The 14,842-nt window shown below is 40.9% G+C and overlaps 1 protein-coding gene across 1 annotated transcript in view; it reads right to left on the reverse strand.

Annotated features, from left to right (window-relative positions):
* The window catches only part of Marcal1 (SWI/SNF-related matrix-associated actin-dependent regulator of chromatin subfamily A-like protein 1), a 453,729-nt gene that overhangs the window by 333,829 nt on the left and 105,058 nt on the right, over window positions 1–14,842 (reverse strand). Inside the window, exon 4 of the mRNA XM_080283811.1 lies at window positions 13,867–13,973. Coding sequence (XP_080139937.1) covers window positions 13,867–13,973 — 107 coding nt within the window. The remainder of the gene's footprint in view (window positions 1–13,866; window positions 13,974–14,842) is intronic.

Below are 14,842 nucleotides of genomic sequence, written 5' to 3' on the forward strand. Positions count from 1 at the left end.
TTAACTGGTTCCACTCTCGTGATATCCCTTACTCTTTCATTTGTAACTCTGTCTTGCCACTTTACCCCAAGAATCCTTCTCAGTATTTTATTCTCAAATCCTAATACTTTCTGATCTGTTGCAATTGTACTGTACCATGACTCATGCCCGTAAATTAAAATGGATCTAACCATGGACCTGTAAATTTTCACTTTAGTATGTACCGAAAGCATATTATTATTATTCCAAACAGATTTCAACATTCCAACAGCTCGCCAAGCCTGTCTAATCCTCTCCTCAATTTCATTGTTTAATGATCCATTAGATGATACAATCGTTCCCAGATATTTAAAGTTTTCTACATTCTTCACCACATTATTCCCAATTACACAATCGATTTGGTTCTCCACGTTCATATTAATAATTTCAGTCTTTCCACAATTTATTACCAATCCCACTTTTTCTCCTTCCTCCGCCAGACAATCGAGCACCCTCTGCATCTCGTAAATACTTCCGCAAATCAGTACAATATCATCAGCATAGTCCAAATCCATCAGCTTCTTATTTTCTTTCCAGTTAATTCCTGCACCTGTTCTCCTTACAACCTTTTTCATAACATAATCCATAACCAAAACAAACAACAATGGCGAAAGAACTCCTCCTTGAATCACTCCTGACCTAACTTGAAATGGATCACTCAAAGAACCACCCACCATTACCTTACAAAAAGTACCTTCATGCAGGCTTCTAATAATATTTACAAACTTTTCTGGTATACCATAGAATCTCATAATTTTCAACATAGCTCCACGTGAAACACTATCAAACGCCTTTTCAAAATCCACAAAACACATGTTAAGTGGCATTTTCATCTCATTAGCTTGTTGCATTAGATGCCTTACAATAAAAATCTGATCATTACAACCTCGACCCTTTCTAAATCCCGCTTGTTCTTCTCTTAAAATTTTATCAATTACTGGCTCTATTCTGTTCAACAAGATTTTGGAAAAGACTTTTGCAACTACAGGTGTCAAAGTTATCCCCCTCCAATTGCCACACACACTTAAATCTCCCTTTTTGGTATTTTTATAATCACTCCATTTTTCCACTCTTCTGGAATTCCACCATTATCCCAAGCCACATTAAAAAGTTTCAAAAGTGCATTCATCAACTCGTCATTTTCCACCTTAAGCATTTCAGGGAATATTCCATTCTCACCTGGAGCCTTAAAATTCTTTAACTCCTTTATAGATTTTGCTACCTCTTCCAAAGTTATATCCCCTGTTTCTATCTGCAAATCTCTCTCGGCTGGCAAAATGTCCTCTTCAGCTGGGATTGGTCTATTTAGAACAGATTCAAAGTGCTCTTTCCATCTTCCTTTTATATCCAAATCTTTAGTCATCAAATTACCATTTCTATCTCGTACAGGTATTTCCTTCCTTCTCTTTTTAGTCCCAGTTAACTCCTTTATGGCCTGATACGCTGCTCTTGTGCTCTGACCGTCATTTTTACTTAATTTAATTTCTGTCTCTGTCGCCTTTTCATCATATAGTCTCCTCTTATCACGTCTAACGAGTCTTTTTACTTCAGAATGTAAACTCCAATACTTTGCTCTAAGTACTTCAACTACCTGGCCATCAACATGTTGTTCTTCACTTCTTAACTTAGCCTCTTTCCTTTTCTGAATTACATTCCATGTTTCATCTGACATCCACTTTTTCCTTCTCGCTTTTCCCTTTTTCTTAATAGTAACCTTAGCACTCTCATGCAAAACCTCTTTTGCCTCTCTCCACATTTGATAAATATCATTGTCTTCAGATTCCATCAAAGTCTGCAGGACTAGAAACTTGTTTCTACATTCGCACCGAAACTTTTCCCTCGTGCTCTCATCACTTCTCAGCTCATCAAAATCATAATTATTACCTCCTGTACAATTACCATTAACGTTTCTCTTAAGTTTTATTTTAATCTTTGACACAACAAGTTGATGATCACTACCTATATCTGCCCCCCTCCTTACGCAAACATCTTGCAAATAACTCCTATGCCTTCTGCTAATTGCAATGTGGTCAATCTGGTTACAATATTTACCACATGGTGAAATCCAAGTAGTCTTATGTATTTTTCTATGCTCAAAGATAGTTCCACCAATTATAAGGTCATTTGCCAAACAAAAGCTTGCAAGTCACACCCCATTTTCGTTTCTTATACCAACACCCTCCTTACCCATACAATCTTCAAAGCCATCCTTACTACTGCCAACAATCGCATTAAAATCACCAATGCAAACTACCACATCATGTCTTGCCACTCGATTCACTACATCCTGCAGCTTCTCATAAAAGTCATCCTTCATTTCATCAGCGGCCTCATTTGTCGGAGCGTACCCTACAACCATACTGATATTACCATGGTCAGATTTTAAGCGAGCATAAAGCAAGCGCTCATTAATTAGTTCAAAGTCACACAGTGCCTTGCAAGCATCTCTACTCAGCAGTAAGCCTACTCCTTGGTAATGATTTCCATCACTCCTACCAGAAACCAACATAGTAATACCATCTTCCAAATTCATTTTATCAACTCCAAGCAACCTCGTTTCTGTAAGAGCACAAATATCCATCTTGTATTCCTTGAACACTGAAATAAGTTCTTCCATTTTACCAGCCTGATTGAGAGTTCGAACATTCCAGTTTCATATATATATATATATATATATATATATATATATACTGTACACTCAATCCTTGAGTAACACGTGGTTGAGTAACACGTTTTTGTTCTAACGCGGTCAGCATAATGAGACAAGTCATGTCAACACGCGGAAAAACTCAAGCTCACGCGGGAAGTCAGCTGGCCTGGCGACTAAATTTGAAAGTCGCGCGCGATGATGTCACCCTCTAAACTCTGGGTACTTTTCCTGGGCGCATAGTTCCACTCTGTATGGGTATTGATCTCAATACCACACCCAGCCACCTAAGCCAAGCAGACCTAGTGGGACAGGTTAGGTGTCAGGTTGAAAAAATTTTGCCTGGGAAACACATTGAGCGTATTTTTGAGAAAAACCTATGGTTAGTTTTGAAACAACTGGGCGAGCATCGTTCCTGGCTGAGGGTTCCCGGTGGTGAGATGAATACGCATACAGAATGGAAATATGCTTCATGGGCACACTCAAGGCCAAATGGTTAGACAAAATTTATGGGTTTCGCAATTTCAGGGGACGAAATGGAACGAAAATGTATGGTAATCAGGAAAAAAAAAAATCCATGTGTTCTCGTGAGTTAGGGTTCAGTTCCACATTCTTTGTTTGATTTCATGCTTCCCAACACATTTCAGACCAACTGGGCATATGGTTATCAGTCCTTTCTCATGCCTCACCTAGTTCTTACCCACTCATAATGGGTTTTGCAGTTTTAAGGGAGGAAATGGAATGAAAATGTTTGCTACACAAAAAGTTACTCTTTTATCCATGTGTTCTTGTAAATTAACATTCAGTTCTACATTCTTCGTTCGATTTAGTGCTTTCCAACACATTTCCAACTAACTGAGCATACGGTTATCAGTCCTTTCTCGCGCCTCGCCTGATTCTACCCCACACTCATACTGGGTTTCACAGTTTTAGGGGATGAAATGGAATGAAAATGTTTTCTAATTAAAAAAAAAAAAAAAAAAAAACTTTCATCCATGGGTTCTCGTAAGTTAGTGTTCAGTTCCACATTTTCGTTCGAATTCGTGCTTCCCAACACGTTTCGGACCGACTGAGCATACGGCTATAAAATCCTTTCTCGCATCTCACTGACTTTACCTCACAGTCATAAGAGTTTTGCAGTTTTAGGGGACAAAACTGAATGAATATGTTTGCTAACCAGAAAAAAAAATTACTTCCATCCATGTTCTCTCACAAGTTAGCGTTCAGTTCCACATTCTTCGATCTTCTAACTTATTGTCTTGTATTTTTCGGATTACTTATGGGAGGTAAATAATCGTTTCATGCTAAATCTGTTTCCCCGTTGTTTTTAGCTGTGTTACACTATGTCAACTCGTTTGACCCGTCAGGGTTACAGCGAAAGGGCCTGTCCTAAATGTTTAACTACAATTGACCTAACCTAGCCTAACTATACCTAATAATTTAACCTAATCTAACCTAGCATCCAGTTGGGAAATTGGGAGGCGAAAACCACCTTTGAGTATGTCAAGACAATCATAGGTACGGCTTAAGGAACGTGATGATAAAATGTGGGAAGTTTTTCTGCAGGAAGTTGTAATTTATCACCCTTAAAATAGTCAGAAAAACACCAAAAACAAACTGGAGGAATATGAATTGAATTGATAAGGTCCTTCTACTGCTTTAAGTAAAGCGTACGTTTACCGAAATGGCAAAAAAGTGTGGAGTACATGAAAGCACCATCATAACGATTTGGAAGGACCAGGAGAAGATAAAGATTGTGCAAAGGAAGTGATGCGAACCTTGTAGCACTGAAAGTTTATATTTGTCCTGAAGCTGACTGAGAAGCTTAGCCCTATAGGGTGTTATGTGGAGCGTCAGAGAAATTGTCATTTTTACTCCTCCTTACCACCTTACCCCACGTAAATTACCCCCACTTATATGCACCATCAGGTAAAACAGTGATATAATCATTGTAATTAAGATCACCAATGATATTAGAAATAGCATTAACAAAAAAGTCGGGCTAGGTACCCTTATGTTGATACGTAGCTTCCCGGCATTCATTCCCCACCCCCCACCGATAATGTTGTCAAAGTTTCGCCTTCTCGTATCAAGTGGCCTTCGGGAGAGACGTTAGGCCATATGGTTAGACTAAAATTTATGGGTCTGGCAGTTTTAGAGGACGAAATGGAACGAAAATGTTTGAAAAAAAAAAAAAAAAGTACTCTTTCATCCATGTGTTCTTGTGAGTTAGCATTCCGTTTCACATTCTTCATTCGATATCGCTTTTCCCAACAAATTTCGGACTGACTGAGCAGTTTAGCCATATGCTTAGTCTGTCTGAAAAATGTAGGGAAGAGCGATATCAAATGAAGAATGTGAAACGGAACACTAACTCATGAGAACACAAGGATGAATGTAATTTTTTCTGGTTAGCACACATTTTTGTTCTGTTTCGTCCCCTAAAGCCGTCAAACCAATGAATTTTCATCTAACCATATGGCCTAAAGGTCTCTCCTGAAGGCCACATGATACAAGAGATGGTAAAACTTTGACAACAACATTGGGGTTGAGGGGAGGGAGGAAAATACCATGGAGCTACGTATCAATTAAAGGGTACCCAGCCCAACTTCTGTTTTTGTTAATGCTATTTTTAATACCACTGATTTTTTAAATAACAACAGTTACATCTCATTGCTTTACCTGATGGTGGGTGCAAGTAAGGGTTAATTTACGTGGGGTTAGGTTGTAAAAAGGAGTAAAAGTGAGTTATGAAAAGTCGCCAGAACACATTGTACCATTATACACAAACATATTGTCTGAGTGACGCGGATTTGGGTACCACGGTCCTTGTCCAGTCCCTATTGCCCGCGGTATATATATATATATATATATATATATATATATATATATATATATATATATATATATATATATATATATATACAGGGTGTCCCTGGAGTTTTGTCAAAAACTTTGAGAAATGACAGATGAGAGAATTCTAAGCAAAATATGTTATATGAACATGTGTCCAAATCTCAACCGTTACGGAGCTAAAATTACTGATGACCGTATGGGCGAAAATGGTCTTCATAATTTGCCCACAAGGTCATCAGTAACTGTAGCTCCGTAACGGTTGGAATTTGGACACATGTTCATATAACATTTTTTCCTTAGAATTCCCTCCTGTCATTTCCCAAAGTTTTTGACTTAACTCCCGGGACACCCTGTATATATATATATATATATATAGATATATATATATATATATATATATATATATATATATATATATACAGTAATATATATGTCTATCTATCTATTGCCAGACGCCATAATCCCTTACGGGGTGGCCATTTGACTCTGAGTTATTTGTTTTACAGGGAGGGACACTAACCCTCCACCAACCCACTTGACACGTAGGGAACACGTATGGTTTGGTTATATGGTCACCACCCAGCGTTGTAAATGGTTTCTTGGCTTACAGGAAACCATTTGGCTTGTCACTCAATGTAAAGCCACCTGTAATGGAAAGAAAAGCAATAAGTAGTGACAGGAAAGATGGGAGAAATACGAAGAGAGGAGAGCAGGCACAGAAAAAGAATGATAAAGGCTAAGGAAGAAGTAGGCAGCACTACATCAAGTGAGTGGATGATGGTCGCCACCACCTACCACTAATATATATATCCAGTATATAAATACAGTATATATATATATATATATATATATATATATATATATATATATATATATATATATATATATACACACACACAATATATATGTGGAGAGGATGGGGGATGATAATTGGGTGAGGAAGGTGAGAAGTGTTAATATTGGGGGTGGGATTACGAGGGGTAGACCGAGAAAGACATGGGACGAGGTCATTAAGTGTGACCTCAGGGTTAAGGAACTGAACAGGGAGGCTGCAATGGATCGTGCAGCATGGAGAGCCGCCATTAGGTGACCAAGGCCGACGCATGCAAGCATGTTGGAGCCTTTAAAAACGAACGAATGAAAATGAACGAATATATATATATATATATATATATATATATATATATATATATATATATATATAATCTGACTAAATATATCTGTGCTGTTTACGTATCCTCTAATTCTACTGACTACCAAAAATTCTTCGACTATCTTACTTCTACAATGGAACACATTCTTTCCATTTCTCCTTTCTCTGAAATCTCCATTCTAGGAGATTTCAATGTTCACCACCACCTTTGGCTTTCCTCTCCTTTCACGGATCCACCTGGTGAACAAGCCTACATCTTTTCTATCCTTAATGACCTAGAGCAGCTTGTACAGCACCCTACCCGTATCCCTGACCGCCTTGGAGAGAGCTCCAACATACTTGACCTCTTCCTCACAACTAATTCTTCTGCTTACTCTGTTAATCTTTTCTCTCCGTTGGGCTCTTCCGATCACAACCTTATTACCTTAACCTGTCCTATCACTCCGGTACGGCCTGTGGACCCTCCAGGGAAATGTCGTCTGTGGCATTTTGGAGCCGCGGACTGGGAGGCCCTCAGGCAGTACTTCTTTGATTTTCCCTGGAATGATTATTGCTTCCATAGCCAGGAGCCATCTGAGTGTGACTTGCGCATTATGGAAGTTATTCTCTCGGGCATGGAAGCATACATTCCTTTCTCATATCCTTTGACTAAAGCAAGAAAGATTGGTTTAATCATGCTTGTTCTAATGCTGTCCACAACGAGGACAGGGCCTACAAAAGGTACAGGAGCCAACCCACCCCTGAATCACATCATCTTTACATTTCTGCCCGGAATCATGCTAAGTCTGTTCTTCGCTCTACTAAAAATTATTTCATCCATACTAAATGCTCTCAACTCTCCAACTCGAATTCTTCCCGCACCTTCTGGCTCCTTGCCAAAAATCTTTCTAACAACTTTACCTCATCATCCTTCCCTCCTCTTTTCTACTCTGATGGTTCTGTACCTATTTCTTCTACTGATAAAGCAGATCTCTTCGCACAGACTTTCTCCTCCAATTCCACCTTAGACGATTCCGGTGCTGTTCCTCCATCACTTCCCCCCTCTGATTTCCTCATGGCTGACATTAAAATTTCTTCAGTTGATGTATTTTCTGACATCACTGGCCTCAGTACTAACAAGGCATATGGGCCTGATGGGGTCCCTCCTGTTGTTCTCAAGAACTGTGCTTCTCTGCTTACACCCTGCCTAGGCAAACTCTTTCACCTTTGTCTGTCAACTTGTACCTTTCCTTCTTGCTGGAAGTTTGCTCTCATTCAGCATGTCCCAAAGAAGGGTGACCACTCCCAACCCTCCAACTATCGTCCAATCGCTTTAACGTCCTGTATTTCAAAAGTTTTCGAGTCAATTCTCAATAGAAAAATTTTAAGGCATCTTTCCTATCACAACCTTCTTTCTGATCGTCAGTATGGGTTCCGTCAGGGATGCTCCACTGGCGATCTTCTCACCTACCTTTCAGACTCCTAGTCATCCTCCTTTCAGGACTTTGGCGAAAGCACTTGACATCTCAAAGGCTTTCGATCGAGTCTGGCATAAATCTTTAATTTTCAAACTGCCCTCCAACGGTTTCTATCCTTCTATCTGTGCCTTCATCGCTAGCTTCCTTTCTGGTCGTTCTATAGCCGCTGTTGTAGACGAACATCATTCTTCTCCTAGATCTATCAACAGTGGTGTTCCTCAGGGCTCTGTCCTATCACCAACTCTCTTCCTTTTATTCATCAATGATCTTCTAAGCTGTACATTTAACCCTATCCACTCATACGCTGATGACTCCACCCTTCACCTTTCCATTCGGTTCCCGCAACGCCCATCTCAACAGTTACTTCAACAAACAAGGGAAGAGGCTATGGCACACCTAATGTCTGACTTGGCTCGTATCTCTGACTGGGGTAAAAATAATATGGTTGTCTTTAATGCATCAAAGACTCAGTTCTTACACCTATCAACCCGACAAAATCTTCCACAGGTATACCCACTAATGTTTAATAATATTCAGCTTAATCCTGCATCATCCTTGAACATGCTTGGGGTTTCATTTACTCAGGACTTATCTTGGAAAGACCATATTACATCTCTTGTAAAATCTGCTTCCAAGAGATTGAGTGTGCTAAGCCGACTCCGCTCTTTCTTTACCCCTGCACAATTGTTGACTCTATACAGGGGTTTTATCCGCCCCTGTGTGGAGTACAACTCTCATGTGTCAGGAGGCTCCCCATATACAGCTCTTCTCAATAGGGTGGAGTCAAAGGCTTTTCGTCTCATTAACTCTCCTCCTCTTACTGACTCCCTTCAACCTCTGTCTCTTCGCCGCACTGTTGCATCTTTATCTCTTTTCTATCGCTACTTCAATGGTCACTGTTCCTCTGAACTGTCTGCTTGTATCCCTCCACCTCTACAACAGGCGCCTAGCACCTGTCTTGCACCAAAGTCTCATCCTTTTTCTGTCCAACTTTCTAAGGCAATAGTTAACCATTACTCCCAGTCCTTCACTTATGCAACAGGTCAACTCTGGAACTGTCTCCCTTTGTCTGTATTTCCTACTTCCTATGATCTCCAGTCTTTCAAACGCAGTGTGTCCAGGCATCTCGAAATTAACCGATCTTGAATCTGGCTCTCTTTTGTATTGTTTTTGTCTTTTCTTGGAAGGAACAGTTTCTGGGCTCCTGGCCTTTGGTTCCTTCTTTCTTGGAGGGGGGGAAAAAAAAAGAAAAAACAGATCCTTGAGGGACACCATTTGCGAAAGTTTCTGATGTTTGATGACTGACTGGCAAATGTTACATGTGAGCATCTGCCTGCTAAACGGTTTGCCAGCCAACTTTCTGTATTATTGTGCATATTAGTGTTGAATATTTTGCTTGTGAATTTGCGGCGGGGGATGATATAAAAGCTTCGCTAATGTGTAGTGTGTATAAGAGTGTTCTGTGTGGTGGCCAAGCTGAATTGATGCCATCAGAAACTCCTTCTGTAAGGTCTGTAAGAAGAAAATTTGAGGAGTGTAGTGGCCTACAACCATGCTGTGATGGGCCTAGGGGGATGTGCGGTGTTACTAACTGTAATAACTGTCGTTCAGTGACTTTGGAGAGGGTGCAGAGAAGTGTGATGGGGAGGTGTGAGGAAGGTTACGTGGGCTCTTTGTTGCGTTTAGGGACAGTGATGATAGTACCATGCTACCAGATGCTGGGTATTACGTTGTGTGAGTAGCTGTAGTTTGATATGTTGGTGAGTGCTTCTATGCCTTGTGGTCCAAGATGTTTAAAGTGTGTGTTGCTTATGCTGTCAGAGCCACAGGCAGATGAGTGCTTAAGGTTGCTAATGATGTGCTTTGTCTGGTTGTAAGTGAAGGGTGCAAAGTCTGGGTCTATGGGGAACTATCACTTGTGTCAGATGACACATCGGTCGTCATGATGGGGATTTAGATGAATGATGTATGAAAAGTGATTGATGACAGTGTTTGCTTGTTGTTTGTTTGAGGGTATGGTGTCTGTTGTTGTGATGACAGCACATGACTGTGTAGGGTTGCTGTTTGAGAGTGTGATGCTCTTTAGAGTTATGTAGGGTTTGCTGGTGTTTGTTTTGAGTTCAAGTGTTTGGAGATAACTATTCCAATGTAGTTTTTGCTGCTCTGATGTTGTTTATTTGAGTGCTGGATTCTTGAATTTGTTGAACAATATCTTGTGTATGGGGTGCTGGGGTGTTGCAGTGTGTTGCACTGACTGATGAGGCCTTGAATTTCTGGTGTGAAGTTGGGATTGTGTGTCTTTCTGTTGTCTCTAGGGATGTGTCTTTTGTCTGCATTTTGAATGATTGTATTGAAAGTGTGCACAGCGGTGCTGATGTTTGTGATGGGTGTACTGTTTAATGTGTTAAAGTGTTGTTCTGATTCAGCTGTGACGGCCTCCCAGTTGGCTCTCTTATAATTTGTGTATGTGTGTCTGTGGGCAGCTGGGGTGATTCTGGTTTTGGTAGTGATGATGATTGGAAGGTAGTCAGAGTCATGGGTTTTGACCACTTTCCAAGATGTTGTGGGAGGCGAGGTTTCGGAAGCAAAAGGTGATGTCTGGGGATGATGGGAGGAAAAGGGTTTGGTGTGGGATATGGGTATGTTGATGGAGATTGTTGAGGACGAAAAGATTATCTGTTTGGGATTGTAGTACCAACCCTCTGTCTGTGTCAGGGTTGTTGACATGCCAGGTCAACATCTTGGCATTTCACCACCCAGGATGATGCAAGGTATGTTAGTAAAGTGGTGTATTTGAGTAGAGTACTGGTAATTGTGTGGTAGTGTGAGGGATGATTGGGGGGTTATGTATGTATTCGCAATTGTTATGTGTGATTTGTTGCCAGTGTGTATTTTAATTAATTGTATTTCTGTTGTGGTATCATGTGGGGGAAGAAGTGACTTTATGTGGGCACTAGTATCTGAAAAGTTGACAGATTGGTGTACCAGGGTGGTGAGTCCACTGCCACCACCGTCGGTCCGATCTTGTCTGACGGAAGGGATGTTGTGAAGTGTTGTTTTTTTAATGTGTTCTGCATAGTTTTGTTTCTTGTAAGATAGTAATGTGTATGTTTTGTTGTTTGATGAATTGTGTGAGTTCTTGTATTTGAAGAATGTTCTGGTAGGTGGGGTGTGCTCACTATCCACTAACTTGGTGTAGTGCTGCCTTGGGTGTCTGACCTTTCCCCACTTCCTTCCATCCTCTTCTTTCTTTCCTTCACTCATTCCTCTTCCTTCTGCCTACGGGTGACTTTACATGCCCTCTTCTGTCTTTCTGTCCTTCATTCTTTCCTCTTTCTTCTGCCTATGGTGACCCTACACTGAGTGACAAGCCAAATGGTTTCCTGTACACAGGAAACCATTTACTACATTTGGTGGTAACCATATACAGTAGGGCCCCGCAACTAACGTTTTTCTGACTAACGATTTCAAGTCTAGCAATAGGATAGAAACAGTCTTCAGCTTCATAACTAGCGACAAAACCTAGAAACTAGCAACTACGTGGCAATTGTCGTCTAGCGAGCGAGCCGTGAGGTACGTTTCAACTCGTTTTCCTAGTGAGAGAGTCTCGTCTAGCAAGTGAGCCGCACCTAGTGAACAAGTCGTATGGCGTGTTTCGATTCACCTTCCTGCCCATGGCTATGGTAGTGCGACCTTGCCCTTTTTTTATAGCTAGCTACCCCCATTGTTAACTGTTTTAACTAGCCTCATGGCTTCTGTGGCTGGTGATGGAAATGGTAAGCCGCCTGAAATGCCAGGAACTTCAAATAGTGAAGCTGTGAGACAAGCTATCAATGCAATCGACGAAGATGAAGGACTAGATGACGTTGCCCCACTCAGCCCCACTGAACCTAACGACTATGAAGGGTTTGAATGTGGTGATGAGATACTGCAGGAAATACAGAGAAGGCTGGTGCTCGAGAGTGTGGAAGTGGTGGAGAGGAGGGTGGCGATGGTGGTGGTGGCGCTTATTTTCAGTAAGCATGCGCACTCCCAACTCCCAACTTTTTCTTTCAGCAAACTGCATTCTGAGCATTTAATAGTGACTTTTTGTTGCTTTGTCCTATTAATTATAATAAGTATATAAAAATGTGACTACTGTATTTAGTGGATAAAAGTAGACAAAAATGGAAAAATAGTCAAACTTTCTAAATGATCCACTCTATTTTTATTTTTCGCTATATAAAGTTTACCCCCAAACTAGCGGTTTCATAACTAGCGAGGTTTCATCAGTCTCTTAAGATCGCTAGTTGTGAGGCCCTACTGTAACCAAATTAAGGCGTCTGGTGGTTTAGTGAGTAATCAAAGTGCTCCAATCAGATTGAGCCGGTGCAAGTTCATATCCAAGGGGTGGTTGGGGTCAAGTAATGCCACTCACGGATGAGTGAGGTTGGTCACTCTCATCTTAAATGTCAGGACCAACTTGCCTAGCCCCGGACTTCTACGCTCCTCATGGGGCAACGTAGGATTGGATGATGGATGGATAATGTTGTGTGCGATACATGTTGGGTGCTGCAGCATGTGGGGGGGGAGGTGGGGGCGTGGGTGGAAGGGAAGGGGTAGAAGAAGGTTGTGATAGAGATATGGGTTGGGGTGGATTAGATTGGGGTGTAATGGGAGGAGGGGTTGGGGGATTGAATGGTGTGGGAAGGATCGGTGGGTTAGGTTGAGGAGGTGTGGAGGATGCAGGAGAGGGGATGCAAGGGGGATTAGAGGGTGGGGGGAAGGAGAATAAGGAGCAGGTCCAGGTGTTTGTATAATGTACTCTGGATGCAAGTGTTGTGCAGGTGAAATGGTCCAGTTCTTACAGGAATTGCACTGAACTGAACTCTTTGTCAACTCGAAGTGAAGGGTTTTGAGCATGTTGGACAAATGTATTTGTTGATGGGTCTTGGAATGCTCTCAAAGTCACCGGCTAGAAGAAGTCTTTGAAAAATGACAGCCGAGGAGTCATTTCTTGGTGTGGAAAAAAACAGTTGTTGTGTGTGTTGTGCTGGGAGATGTGGTGCTTGCCCGGGCGACCAAAGCCACTCCAATAGGTTCTGTGCTTTCATTTTCGCACAATTTCATTATAACGCACTAGTCTTGGTATCAATTATGTGTGATGACAAGGGGATCACTGTAATGCAGAGATCATATTCAGGATACTTATTTCACACTCTAACTTGAGATGAGGGCACAGTATAATTTGCTTTAGTTAAGTAATCATTCATTCGGTCAGGTGGTAAAAAGACTAGATGTTTTATAGTGTACTTTTCACACATCGCTTAATTTTTGTCACATTAGAGCTTAAAATAATATTAATCATTTGTCAAAATTGCAATAAGCTGACCACTTTGTGGATAATTATGTCACAGTTTGACTTTAGATGTGGGCTCAGGACAGTGTGTTGTGGTTGGTGCCAAGTGACCCTTACATCAAAGTAGTTTTCTTTTTTTTTCTTTTTTCCCCCCCCCCCCTCTTCATTATAAGAATTTGTGTTCATTAAATGCAAGGGGTGGAAAGAAATTACAGTATCATCACTAATCTGAATTACTGTTCAATAATTTATTGTTAAGTGTGGGAGAACTATATACTTTACAGCATTAATCAAAGGAAAAGGAACTACTACATTCTATTAATAATGAATACCGTATATATGATGCTGAAACAAACAAGGAATACAACTTGGGAAGCACAAGATACAAGGTACTTACCATACTCCATCATGCTGAAAGGGCATGAGGGCCTCAAGAAGTCTGGGGTCAAGGCCAAAGAGATCCACACATGCAGCTGGAATTTGCCTTGCCAGTGACTTCAACACCTGGTGGACATAAAAAATAAGTAAATAAAATAAGAAAAGATTTAAATAAACTTTTTCCTTTACCTTGATCATCTCATACTCAAAAGGTATAATTGTAACTTAACCTGTACTATGCTAGCGACATGGATCTACATCCCCCTCTAAAATGCCAGTGACATAGATCTGCATCCCGCAGCACTGAGAGGTCATTGCAAGCAACTGAAGTAAAATGGAAGGTAATAACATATCTCACTAACTTCAGACATTTCTCCGCTACGTTTACAACACTGATTTAGGAGCGCAGGAGACGAGTGACAGTCTTCACAGACTCATAGCCACTCTGCTCTCTCAGTAACCTTGGGATTTCAAAGGTTTAGTGGCACCAACCTGACTCGATTCAACCAACTTTCTGGCTTTGGTGATTACTTTTATTAGGGCCAGGGAACTTCCATTGATGTATCAAGCCAGTTTGGCCAGAAAAAAAAAATCCAAAATCGTTTCACAGGCTCACAGTTGCGCTGCTCTCTCAGTAATCTCGAAGATTTCAAAGGTAGAGTGGCACCAACCTGACTCGATTCGACCAACTTCTGGCTTTAGTGATTACTGTACTTTTATTAGTGCCATGAATCTTATATTGATGCATTCAGCCCATTTAGCCCCCCCTCTCCAATCCAAAATTGGCTGGCATTAAGGGGTATCTTCCCCTCCGCCCCCCAGCGAGGTACGGGTTAAATGAACTGATGACTACAAATGCACAAGTGATTAAGTCAAACACCATAAAGAAAAAAAGAAAAACCTAGATTTCTTTATTGTTTATTTCCTTCCTTACTTAATAACACCTTTTACCTTCATATATTTTCCCTAAATATTCTTTGATCTCTCATAGTAAT

Source organism: Coenobita brevimanus, chromosome 98 (genome assembly GCF_032717465.1).
Source record: "Coenobita brevimanus isolate Jiangsu-jjx chromosome 98, ASM3271746v2, whole genome shotgun sequence".
NCBI lineage: Eukaryota > Metazoa > Arthropoda > Malacostraca > Decapoda > Coenobitidae > Coenobita > Coenobita brevimanus.